The following is a 20462-nucleotide window of genomic DNA, read 5'->3' on the forward strand; positions in this document are numbered from 1 at the left end:
ATGTCTTTCTCAGCTGGGGCTGGAACAGCCTGAGTGAGAAGCAGAGACATAGAATTTTAGAGCCAAAGAGTTCAAAGCTCATGTTCATGGGCCTGGCCGCCCTCCAAAAGGATGCAGAGCTCTGACTCCCAAAGACTGTTTTCTCCCTTGAGAAATGCAAGAAATTACTAATAGAACAAGCCTGACTTGCCTGTTAGACCTCATCAGGATTTAGGATTTGATAAAGTTTTTCTCTTCACAAAGGCTTTTCACAAGAAAGGTTTCGACAAAGCCATTGGGTGTGATGGCTAGGGGAGGAGAATGCCCCTCACAAAATGCGGCACTGTTTCTAATTAGCAAGTCGTACTGCTTGTCCTGTCCCCATAGTGCCTATGCCTTGATGGACTTGGATCTTTTAGTCCAGGGCTACAGTGTGCATTTACCTATCTGCCCTAATGGCTTTTTAATTATTTACATGAAAAGAAGATGGGCTACTGCAGAACTGTGAGAGATCCACTTCCATATAGAAAATCATCAGGTGAATTCTCCAAAGCAGATCAAGATCAGAGGCTAGGATCTTTTATCTCAGATGGATGTTTTAGTCTGTGGTATCTTTGCTCTAGAACTTTTGCTTTTTTTTTAAGCTTCTTTCTCAAGTAATCGAATTATCTTTGTTTCATCCTGATCAGAATTAATTGACTGTAGTTAAAAGCTCAGTGTTACTGGCAAACAAGAGTTCTTGATGTCTGGCCAGCCATAACATTCATGACATAAAACCGGCAAATGCAATAGAACCAAACACCGTATGCCCTTCTCTTACAGAAATCAATGTTGGATATCCTTAGCCTATATAAATATTTACTTAACTTCCTTTGGAATAAACATCTAATACTTCATGTTGAACAACAGCCCTGTCTTAATTTTAGGATTTGGAATTGAAATTTGCATTCAGGCAGCATAACTTTGCTTATGAGAGCAAATACAGTGCTCTGCTTCCTAGTTACTTAGGCTGTTTTTTCTGATGAATGCTTTTGAACTTTTCACTTTGGTAGCTCATGCAAAAACACAAAAGCTTTCAAAAATAGGCATATGAATATTTATACTAAAAAGGTGAGATCTTTGTAGACTTGCTTTAAGAACAGCTAAGTGTAGAAGTTCTGTATTAAGGGAAATAAGGAAATTATATAAGAAACAACCAGTCCCTCTGTGAGCCTCCTGCATAACGTTGACTAATCCCTTCTTTTAAATGCTGCTGTAGGACTTTGCACATTGTCTCTGAGGGGCACAGAGAAACTAGAAGCACTGCAAAGTATGTGTGTGCTTGCAGTTAAGAGCAATTTGTAGTTTCCAGTGCACAGTGTATTTATTCATATCTTTTCATTGCTGCACAAAGAAACATACACACTGTAGTGTGTACATATTCTTCAGCAACTGGTGTAAAATGAAGTCAGCTACTTGTTCATCAGGTGTACATCATACCTGTGGTACCAGGGAGCTCAGCCACAGAGCTCTGTGCTGCTGCAGTTATGCTGCCACCGGTACCTGACCTGCAGCTGCACCTTTCCCTTAACCATAGCAGCAGAGTTTCTGAAAACCCATATTGCCAACTGACATTATTGGCTGAAGTCCTTCTGGGTGTATGTTTCAGAAGATGACTATCAAAACTATTTCTTCTCCTCTCTCTTCTGTCAGGGAGCTGAAGAACCCAAGCTGAAATGGGAACACATCACAACGCTCGTTTCCAGCCTCAGAGAGTTCGTACGGTCCACTGATCGCAAAATCATTGCAACCACGCTTTCAAAATTGAAGCTGGAGTTAGACTTTGACAGCCACGGTATCAGTCAAGTGCAGCTTGTGCTCTTTGGTTTTCAAGATGCTGTAAGTTGTCATTTTTACTAAGAAATTTGTGCACCTAAACTAAAAAAAACCTAAACAAACTAGGACCAAACAGAACTTGCTTAACTTCCACCCAGAGTTACTGAAACAATAACATTTGAGGGCTTTGAACCTGTAATAACGAAATCTGAGCCCACAGCAGTGACTTGGTTTGGTTGCCTTGTGATCCTTTGGCAGGACACAGACCCCGAACACTACTGAGGTTTTGCTGATTAAAGATATAGGGTTCAACGTAATTGTGTGAATATTGTGTCGTAATAGTAAAGCAGGAAAGCTTTTTTAAAAAATCTTATTTTGGAAGGTGTTCTGGGAAATAAGACCAACAATGAGTTTCAGGCTTATCCTACATAAATGCAGATCTCTTAAACTTCTCTTACAAACTAGTGCATTACCCCCTATAGCAGTCTGTCTACCTTGTAGTACTGTATTGAACTCTTATTTTAGTATTTTTGATTAGCAGCAGATTTCTGCCAAACTAGAAATTTTCATTTCAATTTATAATAAGCAGGATAAGGAGGAATTAAAATGGTTACTTTTCTATCAATAATAAATGCAAGATATATCATTTCTCACATTGAGCAACCAAACACATGCATGGGCAGCCTTTAAATAGCTAGTTTATGAAAAGCAAATGTTTTCCTAAGGTATGTGTTTAAATGGTAGTTCACAAGCAGTTAGGCTTGATGATTAAGATGAATAATGAACATGGGAGGGTGCAGTTGTGCTGAGTATCACTTGTCCAGACTGAAGTCATGTAGTAAAAATGAAATGACGATCCAGGTAGGCATTTGAGGTGGATGATTCTTTTAGAATTTAAACCCATGGCACTCTGACAAGTAGAAGAGCTATCAGGAAGGATGGCATAGCATGTAAACTGCTGCACAGACTACACTAACAAGAATTAGATGCTGTTTGTGAAAAAAAATAGTGTGAAATGAATCTGTGAAAGAGCTCTTTCTACAAATCAAAAGTTTTCTCTTTGATTCTTTTGAGTATGCTTTCAACTCTCTCTATTTAGCTTCATATTAATACTCTTTTGACACTTGGAAGAAAAAAACCAAGCATACAAAGTCAAGAAAACCATGCAGGGGGTAATAGTACAAATACTTGTATTTGTGTTCTGATAGAGATGTTCCTGGGCATCAGTTGTTTGGTAGTAATTGCCTGGGTTGTATTCTTATCAATAAAAAATTTCTGTTAACTTCATCATTACAAGTTGCTGGTTTTTAACTGATAAATGTCTCTTTCGTTACTATCTCTCTATTATTTAACTAAACACAGAGAAAGTCAGAAGAAAAACTTTGCTTTATATGTGTGCAATCTTAATTCTTTTGGCCATACAGTAGATTTCTGTAATACTACACTGAAATCCAGGACAGTATCAAGACCTCAGATGCTGCAGAGACTGAGGTGCTGCTAAAAGTGAGGAAAAGTATTTGCCTTGCTCTTGGGACTTAAGAATGTGATCTTAGGTTACAATGTTTAATAATCACAACTTCCTTATCAGACCAATCAAGAAAAAGTAATTTTGTGATGTAATATAAATAACTAAATCATATTACTAGGGATTGTTGTGATCTTGACAAAGTTAGATTATGCTTCTTCAGTTCTCAAAAAAGCCGCACTTAGCTAAACAGTCAGTTTGGGAAGGTGCAAAGTGCTTGCACAGGGAAGTTCTGCTGCCTCAGAGGGCAGTGGGCAAGCCTTCGGGGCCCTTGGTCTGCTGCTGTCCAAGTGTCAGGCCCAGGGCAGGCTCCCCTGGCGCCGCTGACAGCTCTGTGAATCCAAACACAGTGTCCAAGTGCCATCTCGTGGCCATTGGCAATAGAAATGAGGAGACATAGGTACTGCTGTGCTGGGTTGACCGTGGCTGGCAGGTAGAGGAAAGCCCCTACCCAGTCATTCATTCATTCCCTCCCAACAGGAAGAGGGAGAGAATTGGAAGAACCAAAAATGGGAAAACTTGTGGGTCAAAATAAAGATTGTTAAATAAGTGAAAGGGAGGAAAAAAAAGCTCTTAAGTGTTGCAAAAGGAGTCAGTCACCACCAGCAGACTAGTGCCCAGCCAGTCACTGAACAACAGCTCCTTTGCAAAAAGCAGCCCCATGTTTATTGCTGATCATGACCTTACACCGAAGGGAATATTTCTTAGGCCAGCTGCGCCAGCCATGTCCCCCTCCAGCCTTTAGTCCACCCCCAGCCCCCTCAGTGCTGGGGCAGTGTAAGAAGCAGAGGCGGCCTTGACAGTGTGCAAGCTTTGCTCAGCAGTAGCTGAAACATGCGTGTGTTATCAAGGCTGTTTTAGTCACCAGTCTGAAACATAGCACCATGTGGGCTGCTGTGAAAAAAATTAACTCCATCCCAACCAAACCCAGTGCTGGTACCTGTATAAAGTGCTGCATTACTGAATACTACTGCTTTTTGGCAGTGAAAATAATGTGGTTAATAACTTTTACATATCCTCTGAAGGCATCATTTATGTAACTGCAGTCATTTTTTACAGAGAGGTTATTATCACAATATGAGGGAATTGAACGAATCCCTTTTTTAGGAAGAGTGAAGTATCTTTTTGCCACATTTTTCGTGATCAGTAGTTGCTTCTTTTTTTATAAGGCTGTGAGTTGATAATTTTCTAAACACAGTTATATTTTTTGATTCCTGCAACTGTTTAAGTTCTGCTCCTGCAGAATTTGCTGCTTTGGATTGCTTCTGTGCCTGGAAAACAGCACTGAGTTTTGTGCTATTGCTGCTTACTGTTGGCTGGGCATTTCCTTGTCGTTTGGGAGCTGGAAAACGGTTCCGTGAGGTGGAGATGTTTGTGCAAGTGGCATGGAGCATCCATAGAGGCATCTGAGAATATGGCTAAAAGTGGTTTGAAAGCAGGCCTGTGGGCAGTTAGGAGCAACCCAGTTGTATATTGTACCATACTGATTGTACAAAGTACGAAGTAGAAGGAATGAGAAAATGGTACAGCACACAAATGAAGTTCCCTAATTGTTTAAACTAACATTAATTAACTAGTTTCAGAATTAAGTAGGAGCAGCATTACATTAGTTCTTTGATATTTCCTACAATTGTACTTTAGAATAGACAAGTGTTGCTCAGAGCAAGCAGTGAAGGTGATGCCAAAAAAAGTAACAAGTTAATTAGTTTCAGCTACAAGCCCTTCATAACATAGTCCTTGTTATTTGTCTTGCTTGCATTCTTTTGAAATTTCTCTCCACAGCCATGAAGGTTAAGTACCACTGACATCAAAAGTCACCTAACACACAAACCAGTACTTGATGAAAAACATAAAACATTGCATGACTTATGATAAAATGGATGAAGTTGATAATGTTGCTATCAAGAAATAGTTGTAATCATCTGCTCGGATACAGCATCTATAAGTTTAAACACTTTATGTAATGATGAGATATATTCTCATTTTAAGTTGTGGGGTATGTAATATCTGAACTGAATTTTCTCTTACTAGGTCAATAAAATTCTCCGAAATCATAATATTAAGCCACATTGGATGTTTGCCCTGGACAGCATAATCAGAAAAGCTGTGCAGACTGCTATTACAATTCTGGTCCCAGGTGAGTCATTTCTTAATACTCAGCAAATGTTTATTAGCTGATCTCTTTAAACATGCTTCAGAGTTGTGATTATGATGCTTCACTTAAGATTTTGAAACCAGCAGTGGCCTTTTTCCTGTTCACTGTCTGTTTTGCAATTCAGAAACTAATCTGTGTATTGTTCAAGCTGGTTTGGAAAGCACCTTTCCACAATGCGTAATCTAAATGATTCTGCAACACGGTGAGTAGTAGTAGATTAAGGTGCTCTGGGACCTGATTTTTTGAGGTGCAAAATGTTGCCTATTGCTTATGGTCAGAAGCTGTCTAAAAAATAAAAAAAAAAACCAAACCCTTGACTTGAAACCTGCCAAAACCAAACAAACAGGTCTGCAGTGCCTGCACTTTGTACATTGTATTTTGAATGTGGAATTAGAATGTATGGCTTCACTGAGGGAAGGAATCTGTTTAGACAAAACTATAGCCCATTCTGTTACTTCTCTACCTATTTCCAAAGTTAGTTTTTCTGCTGCTTCTTAACTTCTAATGCTGGAATTAATTGTGATATTTTCAAATATGTCATTTAATGCTTTAAGTCAGAATACTTACATTCCTGTTTCCTGCAGTGGGTTGAGTCTTAAATTATTAATAAGGGGATCTGAAAATTACATCACAAGTTACAGCTATTCCAATTCTCCTTATTTTCCATATCTGTAGCACAACCAGCAAGATATAAATAGGGTTTCTGTGTTACTTTCAAGTCACAAAGAAACTCTGTCTTCTGACTAGAATGCTGAACACCTCTAACAGGCATGTACTTCATTGCTGTGTAATAGGAGTAACTGTGGAATTCCTCAATAGTCTGTTCTTTCCCATACAGCTCAGTGTCAGCATTAACTGTACATGGCCAAGCTTAAACAAAAGCCTCTGTGCCCCAGTAGCTTTCAGGCACCGATCATCTACTGCTTCCCTAATTGCCTTACCCTACTTCTGATTGCTTTCCCTTGCTTTTGTCTCACTCTTTTTTCTTAATTTTTTTTCTTATGATGTGGAGATTTATCTATGGCCTTAACACTTCTAAAAGTTATGGGATGTTTAAGGAATGGTACAAAACCAATTTTATCCTGCCTGGTGGTGAACAATGGTATAGAACTTCTGCATCCTGCTAACAAAAACAGAAGTTCAAAGCAAATTCAGACATATTTGCCTAGCAATGTTTGGGTAACTGCTATATAATAAATCTGCTTTCCTTAATTTAGAGGAAGCACAGCTCTGTTGATCTTATGTTCAGTCTTGAAGAAGGTATGTAGCATTGAAATGAAAAGGTGAAATAGATCAAGGAACAAATGTTTCTTTTGTAAAGAAGAGAAATGTACTTGTTAATTACTCAGCAGAAAGGGCATAAACTAAGTGTGATTCAGGAAAAAAAAGTACATTTTGGTGAGGAGACCAGAGGGAGTTCTTAGCAGTAAGAAGCCATAATTGAAGGAAGGAAGGAAGAAAGATTTATATGAAATAGTTAGCGTGAACAAACAGATGTTTTTACAGTAATAGATTGTGTAGGAGTGTCAGATCTTGTGTACATATCTTGCATACCTGGTAAGCTCTGGTAGGTAGTTTAAACAGGGAACAACAGAAACTAGGGTATAGCTTTGTCTTCATAGTTTTGTGGATGTGCATCATTTCAAAATAGGCAGTGTTCCCTCTGATAAGTAGAAGGAAAGTGTGCTGCTTTTAATTGTTGGGAGAGGGGGCCTTTTTGTAATTTCCTCTCTATCTTTGGATGCAATTTTTTGGTAAACATAGTATTCTTGTAATGATAGAATGCTAAATATGCTGGAACAGCAACAGCAGGAATAGCTGGGTATAAAAAAAAATGGTCTTTTGTTTAATAAAATATTTCAAGTCAGACACATAAAAAAAATGCAAGCTACTGAGAATGGAATTAAGCAAAAGTAACTCTGCGGTACATAATACTTCAGCACAATTTGACGTGAAATGGTAGCCAAATCTGGAATCATATTCATCCAGATGTTTGTTTTTTACATCTCTTGAACATTGGATAGGCAGAATAATAATCTGCATAAAACAAGGTGCTGTTTTGTTTTGAGTGATCTTAAAGCCCTAGAAAATATCTGTTCTCCTGTTACAGAAATTTCAGGTCTACTGTAGACAAAGCTGTAGGATGATCTGTAAATAGTCACTTGGGGCTGCTTTTGTTTTAATATTTAACTAATGTTTAACATCTTTGGTGTTTTTTCTTTTGCTTATATTTTAATAGAATTGAGGCCGCATTTTAGTCTTGCATCTGAAAGTGATACAGCTGATCAAGATGATATAGAAGTTGAAGATCAAGATGAGCAGCCTCAGAATCAAACCATCCAGCAGCCTTGCATTGTCTTGGAGGATGCAGTAGCTACCTCAGGTGTAAGCACACTCAGCTCTACGGTGTCCCATGACTCCCAAGCTGCTCACAGATCACTGAGTGTCCAGCTGGGCAGGCTAAAATTAGAGACAAACAGGTAAGTCTGGACATCGGGAGACAGGGACACTAGCCTGCTTACAGCCATATGTATTGGTTAGCTTTCAGAATATATATGCTGGAATACTAGTGACAGTTCCAAAATTCCATAGCAGTGTAAGTTGTTTCTTTTAATGATGATCCTTGTTTAGCTGTGACTGATCACTTACATAGTTTTGTTAATTTCAACAAAACCATAGTGATGCAAGTTAAGGTCAGTCTTGATTTCAGGTGCCCTTTCAAGGAAGGTCTGAAAAAACCTGACTTGCTGCCAAACTTCTGCTTTTTCTCTCTTTGGTGTGCTCTGTATGGCTGATGAATGGTGTTATGTTTTGTTTCCATTAAGGCAGAACTTGCTGTTCTTTTCTATAGCTATTCTCAGCGAGTGAGCTCAAGCTAAGACAGCCACACAGAAACTCCACAAGGAAGCTGCTTCAGACTTGTTTTGTGCACAGAAATTACTGCAAGCAGGATCTGTCCTTACCAGCAGCCATTACCTTTTTGTTAAATAAATACTTTTTGTCAAAGAAAGACAGGGAAAATAGGTGTTTTGTTTAAAAGAAGAAATGAGCCATAAATTTGGATATTGTAATTTTTTTCAGAAATATGTCTTGCACTTTAAACCTGAAAAGTGATTCTTTGAGGTTTTATTGTTCTTTTAAGAAATGTCAGCGAAAAATCTGTCTCCATTATTTTATCCAAATGATTTTCTATATACTTTGTTTTCTTTTCATTAAAATACACCAAATAGTCTGGTTGAAGTAGGTATTTAGCTTTAGAAGCATCTGATTTATGACATTGGATTTCCTACTGACCTCAGTAAATTTTGAATGTGACCTTGATAGAAAGAGAACATGTCTTCATTAAGACAGTTGTTATGCTGATAAAACATTCTTTGGAACTGCAGTTCCAATTGAAATTAAAATGTTAAATTGCACTTTGCTTTTACATGTGTCCAAGAAGGTTGCCATAATTAGAACAATTCATTAGACTGTACTTTTTAAAATAAAGTATCAATATTTTGGGGTCCTTATGTAATAATTTTTTTACTTGTGACCACTGAGAAATATTTTAACTGTCTTATTGATATACCTAAAGAAATACTCACTTTACTTCACAAGTTTATGGTGGGGAATAGCCTCAGAAGTGATCAGTTTGCGTAGGTACTTTTTTGGTACTTTTTTGCTAGCACTTTGTTTCTGTAGATTTCTCAAATGCAAAGCCTTTGGCCAAATAACCACATCCAGTCATTCATGCAGAAATTTTGAAATAAATAATACAGACAATTGTTTGAATATTTATGAAAGCTTTATTGGCATAAGCAGCAAGCAGTTATCAGGAGAAAATAATGGCCCTGAAGGCCTTTTTCAACCAGAATAGATAGACTAGGCATAATTTAACTGAAAGGTGACCAGTCTGGAAGGAATATCAGAGAACAACCAAGCTGTGGGGTTGTGTAGCTGCACAAAGCAGCTCTGTTCCCGTGCAGGGTGGACTTGTTAAGGTTTGTTAGCTCAGGTGTGGAAGCACTCAAGTGCAAATATGTTTCTGGTAGGCCTGCATACAAGCTAAAAGTAGGGCTAGATGTTTTTACAAAGCAATCATATGGGATTCACTTTACCCCTGTGCAAAGGCAGGTAAAGGGCTTTTGTGGCACATTTTCTAACTGAATTCCTGTGTTTCAGTGTCCCAAATAAAAAGTTGCAGCACTCAACTGGTATAAATTCACAAAAAATTTAATATATGAATAAATAAAAGGAAACACACTGAAATGGAACAGTTATTGCATAGTTCTCAGGCTGGCAGAGGTTTCAAGAAAGGGATGAAGGTGCTTCAATCCTTCCAAGGCAGAACTTCTGAAGACTCAGAAGTCAATTATAGGTTTATGAGTGTGCTCTCCATGTCCAATTTCTGTTCCTAATAACATATTGTTCACAAATCCCACATTTTACTAAACCACTTTTCTAAAAGAACAAATTGCAGCAGTTTTACATACTAGTTTTCCATTATATTTTGACTCTTTTCTTTTGATCAGCTTAAATGGTGCTGACCACCGAATTTCTCCAGGTTTCTCTCTGGGCTTGTCTTATGAAGGAGGTCAAACATAAGTTCCAACTTACTTCTGCTTGACATTCTCAAAAGTAATTGCTGAGGGGAGTAGGGAAGTATTTTGCCTCCTTTCTTCTTGCTCTTAATACAGCTTAGGAGGGCAGGAACGAAGTGCCTTGTATGTGAGGAAGGGACAGCCCATGTGTGGTTGAGAATGTATTTTGCATATTTAAGAAATGCAACCATATGTTTTCACCACATTTTCATCACAGCTCTGCCCTTTCCATACCTTTGAAAATGTCTGCTGGAGAGATGTGAACTGGTGTTTTTCCTTACAAAGGTTTAGCCCTTAGTTTATGAACCACTTTGATATTTGTTCTCAGTTCCAGTTTTGTTTAAAACAGAGCTCGGTCTGGAGAAATTTCACTGAAATTTTGTGCTATACCACTTGTTTAGTGGGGGAATGTTTATGAGGAAGCTGGTGTGTTTGGGGCTTCTGTATGAATGTTTATATCTTGATATAGGTCATAATCAATCTATAGTGAAAGCATATACCTGTGAGAGCTGAAGAAGTCTGTCCTTGTCTTTGTCAGGAAGGTTTCCAGTTTAAGTATAGTAAGATCTTTCTTTTCCTGAAAATTTGAAGCTACTTAAGGAAATGAGCGCTTTGTTCCCATTACTTCACAGGTTATTGGAGGAGTTGGTTCAAAAGGAGAGAGAATTTCAAGTCCTCTTGCATCAAGCTATAGAAGAAAAAGATCAAGAGATCAGGAACCTACAGCTCAGGTCACAGCCAATAGGTAAGTGAGAAGAATTTTTAAGGAAAAAATTCATGCTGGCTACAGATGAAAAAGTGCCAGCTAAACATCTGTTCATTTTCTTGAGCCAGTCTCAGCAAAGATGCTTTATTGTGCTGCTTCTGGCAGGGTTTGCTCTGAAGTAAGAATGTATGGTGTGGAAACAAATTACTGGATTTGTTAATCACAGTACAAGGAGTGGTACAATTTAAATATTTTTGTTTGTGATTATATGGAAGAGTACAAGGCACATATCCTACTGAATAAATATTATTCCTAAAGAGGATAACCTAGTATGTTTAGGTATGTGCTCCTTGAATTAAAGACTGTTCCAATTGTTACAATTTAAGTACAAGAGGATCTAATTGGTGAGATGCAAATACAACTTAAAGGTTACTGAAGGAAGCCGAGTTTGCTGTGTCTGCCCTGAAGAAGGTGGAAGTGCTAATGCAGTTTGATGTTTCTGTGTGATGTGCTTCTAAGTGTTGCTTCCCAAAAGCAGCTGATCCTCAGTCTAAGGCATTGCCTATGCAGCAATTGTATGAGTTACACTGAACAGTTCAGTTAATTGATCAAAAACCTTAGTGTAGAAACAGTGACAGCCTTGTACTAGTAAAGTCATTTTTAGAAGAGAGCAGAAAATCTTATCTGTATCAATGTTCACACTAGTTTAACTGTACCCTTAACCAAGTAGAGAAATTAATGTGTAACTGTCTATAAATTGTAATTGTGTTCTTTGTGAATTGGCATTTATTTATGGGGATACTGGTATTCTAAGCTTGAAGGGAAAGCTCACTGAAGAAAGTGCTTGAGTCAAAAATGACAAGAGGTTGCTTTGGCAACACAAAACTCAAAAATGCTTGTTCCAGATATTCCTGGATTGTCTGTCTGTCATCGTCATTCCACTGGCACAGGGACCGAAGACCCTGATCTCATAAACTGGCTGAGAGTTCATGGAGCTGATGAGGCCACGATAAACAAGGTAGCAATGATTCTATTCACTGCCTGGCACAGTTGCAGTTCTGCTCTCACTTAGTTTAAAAAACCTTTTTAATTACTTTAGCACATTTTGAGAGATTAATTTGTCTTCAGAGGATAGGAAAGAGCCATGAATGTGAAGGCCTTCATAAATATACGGTACCTTTAATAGTTCCTATATCTGATTATGAACAAAGCGATAAAATATCCTGGTAAATAGACACTCTTGGGTTTTCAGTGTCTTTACACACTGCAGCATTCCTGCTGATGATACTCTGGATACAGGATACATGTTCACCCTTAGCTAACTGTGCTGTAGTGAAATACCCTGAAGTAGATCAGTCTGCTTTGCAGTAAATTATGTAACTTTTGAGGTGTTGAGGATTTCAGCTAATTTAGGAATACCTGCATGTAGTTATCACTCCTACAGATCAGACCAAAGGTTCCTCCAAGTTCAATTACGTCAAATTCAGATGCCATTTTTGAAAAGGTAGGTCTTAACTGTTGCTTTTAATTTTCTCATGGGTTAAATGTGGTATTACTTATGGTCTAATTTTTGCTCAGTGAAGTCTGTGATTCTGAGATTCCAGTGGTAACAATAGAACTGCCAGTTGACAAAGGTTTTGAGTAGATGTAAAAGCATTACACTTTTCAAGTTGTGCCTGGTATGCCGATGCAGAGTATACAGTGTAAAATTTAAGTCGTTTCATTGTATTTGTAGGAGCAACGTGGATTAATCTGTTACATGTACCACATTTTAGCCCAATTTTGGGTTTCTCCCAATTGTAACCTCCTATTTTTAGGGGCAGATGATCCTAGGAAGATGAGCTTAGGAATTTAAATAATATTTCTAACAAAATGTTCATTTAAACTTCTTTCTGCAGTTCTTGGCTGAAGACTATACCTTAACGGATGTTCTCTGCTATGTTACACGAGATGATCTGAAATGTTTGAGACTGAGGTAATGCTTCACAGTTAAATGAACTGTGCTTTGTAAGAAGAAAAACTAACTGATACTAAGTCTCTATTTATTGCATTGTGTAGTATTAATTTAAAATAAGTAACACGTTCCAGTATGCCATTGTATGTTGATACATTCCTGCCAAACAGCTGATACTGTTTAAATTTTAAATAAGCTTTTTCTATTGAAAGCAAAACATTAAGGTAAAGCAATTACCTTACAGCTGGAGGCACTGGAAATCCCATTAGCACCTTGTTTTTATTTAAAAAAGTAGAACTAGCAAAACTTTCAGTAGTTTATTATCATCATCAAACTTCAGAAACTTTACTCATGGACTGTAAGTAGCAATACATTTCACCTAATCATGCCAGGTGTGTAGGTCACCAGATTGCATCATGTTGGAAGTCAGATATGGGTTATGCAAGTCCTTTGGACCAAAAGTCTGAATTCCAGACAGCAGGCATCTGCCAAGTGGAAAGATTGCCCTGTCCTGTAATCAGAAAAGGACTCTGTTCTCTATTTGAGTAATGCATGTTGAATTTCACCTTTGATCAGCCTTCCCACTGAATTTCATTGATCAAAACCAGAGCAAGAAAATCAGAAAGCACCTAAATTGGAAGGCTTTCAGGCTAGAGAGTATCTTTGTACCTGAGTATCTTTATGATTTTTCGTTACAGAGGAGGAATGCTGTGCACGCTCTGGAAGGCTATCACTGACTTTCGGGAGAAGCACGCCTGACACTGATCTTTTTCTTTGCTTCTCTGCAGAGATGAAAAGATTTCCTTTCAGCCAGAGCAGGTGTGCTGTCAGAAGGACTGTTGCACTTTAATCCAGTATTTGTTTACCAATGTTAAAAACACTGCAGCTTCCTGACTGCTTTTACTCCTATAATCCTATAATAATAAGGAATCTGTAAACAACCTGCAACATTATTTTACTTTAAATGTTTTTACATACAAGTTTTTCAAAAATTTTTAGAAAACACACACATACAAAAGTTATAAACTCATGAAATATTGTAGTTAAAGTAAGTAGATGTTAATTTCATGACAAACTGATGTAAGATTTCATGTAACTGTACATCACTGGAACAAAACCAAAATGTGACAACTTTTCGATTTCTTTGTAATATATCTCAATACTATCTGTAGTAGAGCTTCATAATTTCAATCATAATTAGATATTTTTCTTTTAGTGTTCAAGACCTAAAGGTAATTGTTTTTACCTACTGCTCTACGTAGTTTAATATTGTTTATTTTTGGTAATTTAAGTTCTATGGTGCATTTGTTTTAGAGTTGTTTATGTACTACTGAACTGTACCAGTTGTATACATCTGAACCACAGTAATGTTAGCTTGTTCTAAAGCTATCTCTGACATACACAAATGAAAATAAAAATAACCTAAGACTTACTTTTTCCTGTATTTTTGGACTTCTAAAATAATAGCAATGGTGTAGAGCTGGAAAATATTGGAATAAAAAAAAGAAAAAAAATTCATACCGAGTATCAAGGGAACCTTTCTGACACATCCTAAACTTATTGTGATTTGAGTATGATAACCATAGCATTGAATATTTTCTTGGTTTTTCTATTCAGTCTAATTCCTGTACTAACAAGCCAAGACCAAACAAAATTCTTCTCTGGGTGCTGTACTTGACTTGTGAAATGAAAAGTCCTGCCTCCATGCACTGAATAGTCATTGTGGCCTGTTGTCTCTTCTTCTGCTTTTGTTTATGCAATGATTCTTTTCTCACATGTAATGTAAAAAGGGTGGTGGATGTTCCCTGCCCATCCACTGTCATTGTCACTCCACTATTCTAACACTGGGTATCAACAAATTCTTCTGGGGCAGCTGCAAAAATTCCATTGTGGGTAAGACTTGCCTGGACAAGAAGCTGCTTCTTTCTTCATAAGCTTTGGTAACCAGTAAAAGACTTATGCTCTTAATTTTTCAGGTCTAGCAGGTATTTTCAAAGAAAATGAAATACTTTTTTAAACATAAACATGTTGTTCTAACGTGTACAGTAACTTTTGCTGGCTAAAACGCAACAATTATGTATTAAAAAATAAGATAAACAAAGAACAGTAGATTAAATAATTTTAGTCAGTTTTTTTTTTTTACTCTGAAGATGGTTCTACTGATTTTTAGGCACAGATGTATTCAACTCATTCCAAAAACTTAACTACATTTCATGAGAAACACAGCTACTGTTTACCAATTCCTACTGCTATTACAGCAGAAAACAATACATTTTCAAGGTAGTTGTAAACACTAGAAAGACCAGTGGGGGAGGTTGACTTGTAAAACCCAAAACATAAAAAACCTACCCATTGAGAAGTAACCCTAGGACAATGAACTTGCCTAATTTGATTTTTGTGTGAAGCATGATCCTGTATTGGTCCAGGTTTGAAAACCTCTGGTGTCATGCAGTATGACTAGAAGGCAATTGCACTGGTCTGTTTACTTTGAAGGCATGCAGCCTGCTCTCTATGACTCAGGCTGCTCAGAAATGCCAGCTATGTAAGAGAGAAGGGAGTGTGATCGAGGTTTCCGTTGAATGTCTCCATGAAACCTAGCCTGGCACCAGCTGGGAATTAACTCCTATAGTTCATTACTGGCTTCACCAGACCCGAGGTGGCTTCTGCAGCATTGTTTAGCAATCAGTTCTGTATTCTCCGTGGTGAGACTGCTGGGTCTGATCCATGTCCAGGCTGGGCCATGTACACTCATGCTCCTTGAGCAATTGGGTTCTGGTCTCAATGTGGCTCCCTGAGCAGCACAGTTTATCCATGTAGGTGCTAGATCTGTGCACAAAAGTTTATGTAAGATCCCTACATCAGGCTAGTTCATATAGATAGTACCAGATGTTACTTTTTACATCCTCAGACAAAACATGAGGAAACACTTTGGGGTGGAGTGCATCAGACAGGTCAGCCTGGGATTCTTCAGCCTGGCTCCCAGAATATGCTGGTGGGTAGATGCCTACATGGACCACCACGAGTGAGGGATTTGAGATTATGTTAGGGCAGGATTTTACTGAGGACAACATTCTGACCATAGGGCATACCAGTGGGTTTGAACTTGGATAACCTCTTGGCCCTTGATCAGTGCTGTTGTAATCCAGGGCTCAGGTTGACCTAGAGACACCTTTACACCTCCCTGAAGAGAATACAGAAGTGAAAACTCGACCAAGGCAGTGCTGTTTTTGCTGTCTTTTGCACCTTTCATCATAGAGCCCAGCCTGTTCTATTACAGACACTCTCCTGCCCGGAAGCCAACAGGGCGTGTTTATCACCCAAGCCCCAAACTGCTTCTTTTAGAGCATAAATGGCTCTCAGTGCAACAAAGTATTAATCTTCCCTTCCCCTAGAAAACCTTGTGCTCTGAACTTAGCAGTTTGTGAAAAGAGGATGTTCTGCATGGTGGCTGAAGTTGGCTTGGTCCAAGCTCACAAGAATAAGGGAGCTGCCCCTCTCCACCTCCTTGCCTGCGTCCACAGCTGCATCCTGTGAGTTCCCCAATTCATTCACCCTCCTTCAACTGTAGTTCTGATGACTTGTAGGTGCTACCTACAAGCAGATGCAAAATTAAATGATGTTTCGATGCCGACAGGAGCACTTTGAAGAGAAACACTCTTATGACCCTTAAAAGCAGTATAAAGCAAGTTAAGGCAAACTCATAGGAAAGGTAACAGGACCATGACCTCATGACCTTTACAGAAATGACTGATACATCGACAGGTCTTCACAGAGCCTCTTTTTTTTTTTTTTTTTTTTGGAAGCAAGGCGTTGCACGCAGCTTTAAAACCGGCTGTTTAAGAGCACGTGCCGCAGGAACGAGTCTACAGCAGTGCAGCTCTTTCCCACACGATGCGGCGCATCGCCTGGGCTTGCGAGGCGGCCGCCACTCCTCCCACCTACTGTCGAGATGGCGAGCATCCCCAAACCTGTTGTTTCTCTCCGCGCCGATACCGAACGAGCTGCGCCACTGCGGAGGGAGCTACTCTGAAGAAGAAAAAAAAAATAATCACACCTGTGTGAACACTGGCACCTCGGCTGCCCGGGCCGCCGAGGGGGCCGGGAGTGCGGGCAGTCGCCCCCGCACCGCCGCCGCATAAGCGCGTCCAGCCCGTGAGAGGCGGCTGCTCCCGGGCCGCGGGCGCCGGTCCCGCCCTCACCTGCTGCCGGGCAGAGCCGCCGGCGGGGGCGGGGAACGTGGCGCTCACCTGCCCCGGGCCGCGGAGCCGCGGGGCGGAGCAGCCGCGCTTGGCGAGCAGGAGGAGACATGGCGGAGGCCGCGGGCAGGAGCGGCGGGCGCCAGCGCCCCGCAGGTGAGCGACCGCCGCCGGCCGGCCGGGCGGAGGGGGGCGGCGCGGATGGGCCCGCGGCTGCGGGGACCCTGCGCTCCCGGGCGGCTGCGGGCGGCCGTGCGGAGCGGGAGCGCGGCGGGGCCCGGCGGCGGCCTCGTCCGCAACAGGTGCGGGGGCGCTCCGCGGCCGCCCGGCTCTGCGGAGGCTTCGCTGCCTTCCCCAGGGCACCACCGCGACCCGGCCGGGGGCAGCCGAGGGTCGGCCCGGGCGGCGGGCAGAGCTGCGCCGGTGGGGGCGGCGCGCCCGAACCGTGCCCGTCGTAGCAGCGAGACCCCCCCGACCCCGCGCAGGGGCATCGGCGGGGCCACGCTGTCGTTCCCGGGTCGCCGCTGGTGCTTTTGGAACCTTCGTTCCTAGCTTGGAGTGCTGCCGGGCGCCCGCACGGCGGCGGGGCTAACGCGGGGTGTGGAGCTGTCCGGCGAGGAAGGGGTCCGGAGGGGACGGCCGCCGGGCTGCGGGCTTTGGTCGGGGTTGGAGGTAGCACTGACCTGCCGCAGTAAGGTCACGCTGCTAACGGGGACGGGGTGAGCCCCGGCGAGGGCGGAGGGACGGCTCGGCAGGGTCAAGGTACCTGGTGGCTGCGCCCCGGCGCCTGCCGAGCGAGGCCGGCTGCGGGGCCCCGGGGCTTGGCTGCGCCTCAAACGCGTGCGAGCGACGGGCTGCTGCAAGCCCTTATTTCCTATAGGGAAAGCGGGGAGATGTCCTTGCGTCTTCTCTAAGGAGGGATGTACACTGCGAGAGTGTTTTAACCCGCTTTTATTTTGGCCCTAAGGGCGAGGAGGGTGCAGGGAGGAGATTTTGGCTTACGCAAGCGGATCGACCGCTGTATCACTGTTGTAGGCGCGGATGCTGTTTGTTTTTGCTGCTTGCTGGACTGTGAAGTCTGACTCCAACTTTTAGTCCTTTTTTCCTTTTTTTACCTCCCTCCACAGTCCAATTCCACTCACCCTTTGCTAGTCCTTCTCTAACATATGTCTAAGTTTATCTCTAAATCAAAGAGTGCGCTTTTCTATCAAAACAGCATATGAATAGGCCATATGGCTGTTGGCTAATTGATTGTGTTTCCCCAGTATAATATTTTTAATACATACTTTATGTAATGCAGACATGCAGTCACAAGCAATGACTGTGGGCAAACCCATCCAAGTGCTGTCTTCATTAGACTTAGAAATACTGTGGTTCTGCTCAGAAATCCTTGCAAGTCACTCCCAGGCATCACTCTAAAGTTCAGCTTCAGAAACGATGTGCATCTGGGTTCCTATGTGCTTCAGAGTTTGCAACTGCATTGATTTCACTTTCAGGAAGAACTGACTGTCTGGTTTTTTTTGAAGCCATTTCTAACAAAATCTTTTTGAGTTCTCTACCTTACATTGCTGATGTTTTGTTTTGTTTTGTTTTTTTTAGCTGGATTGTCTGTCTTTTTCTAATTACGTACCAAAACTAGAAATGAGCCAACAGGTGACATGTATTTTGTGTATGTTCTGTTTTAAAAGGACTTATGTTCCTAGATTTATTCTGAGTTTGCTTTATAGTTTCATTTCAGGCTGCTGTGTTGAACTTTTACTCATCAGGACATTTGTAGACAGAAGGACCTGCTTTCATAAATTCTTGAGTATTTTGAATTTAAATTGCTTTGTGCTGTTAAAGTTCACTCGAAACTTCCTTGTCTGTGAAATGTTAAACTTCTGTGAAGTTGTTTGTTGTCTGTTGAGATCCTTTTAGGTCTCTGAGTTATCACAGGGGCCGCTTTGCAGGCGTTCACAAACAGGAACAACCTCAAAGTACTTCAGGATCTGCTTCTGTGGCTCTTTGGTCCATCCGTGAGTGAGCAGATGTGTGTGCCCAGGGAGGGCCACGCAGATGGCTTTGACTGCAGTCTGCTCTGCAAGCGGAACACCTGTGTCTGGATCCGGCTCGTCAGGAAGGGCAACATCCCATCTGTGTTTAGTGAAATTACCTACTGGTTGACCTATTGACTCTGTTTAAAAAACAAAGCTCTGTGTGTGTGTGTTGTGGTGTGTGTCTGGTTTGTCTCTTTCCTTGCCTCCTGTGGCTACACACGTGGACTTTCAGGGCTGATCCTGGGGAAAGCTTCAACATCACCACACGGGGTTTGCAGGGAGATGTTGCAAGTGGCTCCCTGTATTGGCAGATGGCAGATGGTCTGCTGCATTTAACTAGCTTTCTTTGGGTAAATGGTTTAATTATCAGGCTGAAGGGTTGTTTTTTTTTTCATAAATGTATAAGTGGCAAAATGAGTACAGTGCTCAGGGGATATACTAACATATACCAGTTAGAATTTTTCAGTCGTAGCTACTCGAGCATCTAATAGCACTAACAAGCTCTTCAGTGATTCCTGAGATGAGAGGGGCCCTCTTGTGGGGAATACCACACGGAGAAGCTTCTGAGGCACCTCATTTTATGGCTGCCCATCCATAAACACTGCCTGTGAGAGTTCCCCACGCGTGCTCCGGGCTGCCTTGGCCAGCTCTGTGTGCAGGTAACAATTTGCTTAAACTCTGGGATACCAGAGAGAGCAATTGTTTGTAATGTCGCAAAGAAGCTTTAATGCTATGTTTTTGTGTACTGTTGTAGTTAGTGCTCTCTTCTAAGTGAGCTTAGTATTACTCTGTACTTTTTGCAGCAAAACAAATCTGCACTTTAAATGATGCCAGTGCCAGGTGGCTTGTGAAAGCCGAACACTTGACGTGCTCGCTCTTTAACTGCTGATGGGACTTCATATCTGTTGCTTGCTTATCCTGGTATTTTCTCCATCTGAGAATAAATCAAATTTCATCTTACTGTGTTTGTTTTTTTTTTTTTTTCTGACAAATAGATAAATTATTAGGGAAAACACGAAAGTACAGAAAGCATACAGTGGGTGGGAGCTGAAGGCGTGCTCTGGTTCCCATGGCTCTTTCCCAGCAGTGCCAACGTGTTTTGCTGGGGAGGATTTACACGAGTGTGTTGTGACACGCGGGTTTTGTCTCTGGCAGGCTCAGGCGATTTATGTTCCTTCAAAGGGGAGCTGCCGGCTGCAGGGCGCTGCTGTTCCCGCCTCGCTGCGGCCGCGGGAGGGGATGGACTATGCCCGTGCCCAGCCACCGGCACGGGGGGGTCCTGGTGCTCCAGCACAGGCTGCGGCACCGCCCGAGGGTCACCGCCGCCCCGGCTCCTTGCGCTCACCCGTACCGTAAACAGGGACTGTGGGAGCGCCAGGCGCCGTGGGGAAGCGGGGACCTGCCGCCAAATGGACACTGCCGCGACGGTGTGTGCTCACAATGCTGCGAGTGTTGAAGCTTGTGTGTGGTAGGCGTGCTCCAATTTCCATCCATGATCATCTAAATATTAGTA

The 20462-nt window shown here is 41.5% G+C and overlaps 2 protein-coding genes across 12 annotated transcripts in view; both read left to right on the forward strand.

The window, feature by feature from the left end:
• MAP3K5 (mitogen-activated protein kinase kinase kinase 5) overlaps positions 1-14149 on the forward strand; it is a 100108-nt gene extending 85959 nt beyond the window's left edge. Inside the window, exons 24-30 of one of the 3 annotated variants that reach the window (XM_048296083.1) lie at positions 1672-1857; positions 5351-5456; positions 7714-7954; positions 10690-10802; positions 11669-11781; positions 12662-12738; positions 13416-14149. In XM_048296083.1, coding sequence (XP_048152040.1) covers positions 1672-1857; positions 5351-5456; positions 7714-7954; positions 10690-10802; positions 11669-11781; positions 12662-12738; positions 13416-13476 — 897 coding nt within the window. In that variant the 3' untranslated portion in view covers positions 13477-14149. The other 2 variants (XM_048296085.1, XM_048296086.1) reach the window with 2 other exon arrangements.
• Positions 14150-16950: 2801 nt separating this feature from the next.
• MAP7 (microtubule associated protein 7) overlaps positions 16951-20462 on the forward strand; it is a 110561-nt gene continuing 107049 nt past the window's right edge. For 8 of the 9 annotated variants that reach the window (XM_048296087.1, XM_048296088.1, XM_048296089.1 and 5 more), the window contains exon 1: positions 20181-20376. In XM_048296087.1, the coding sequence (XP_048152044.1) occupies positions 20196-20376 (181 nt within the window). In that variant the 5' untranslated portion in view covers positions 20181-20195. Of the gene's footprint in view, positions 17070-20180; positions 20377-20462 lie in introns of those variants that run through there. The other variant, XM_048296095.1, reaches the window with a different exon arrangement.

Source organism: Corvus hawaiiensis, chromosome 3 (genome assembly GCF_020740725.1).
Source record: "Corvus hawaiiensis isolate bCorHaw1 chromosome 3, bCorHaw1.pri.cur, whole genome shotgun sequence".
NCBI lineage: Eukaryota > Metazoa > Chordata > Aves > Passeriformes > Corvidae > Corvus > Corvus hawaiiensis.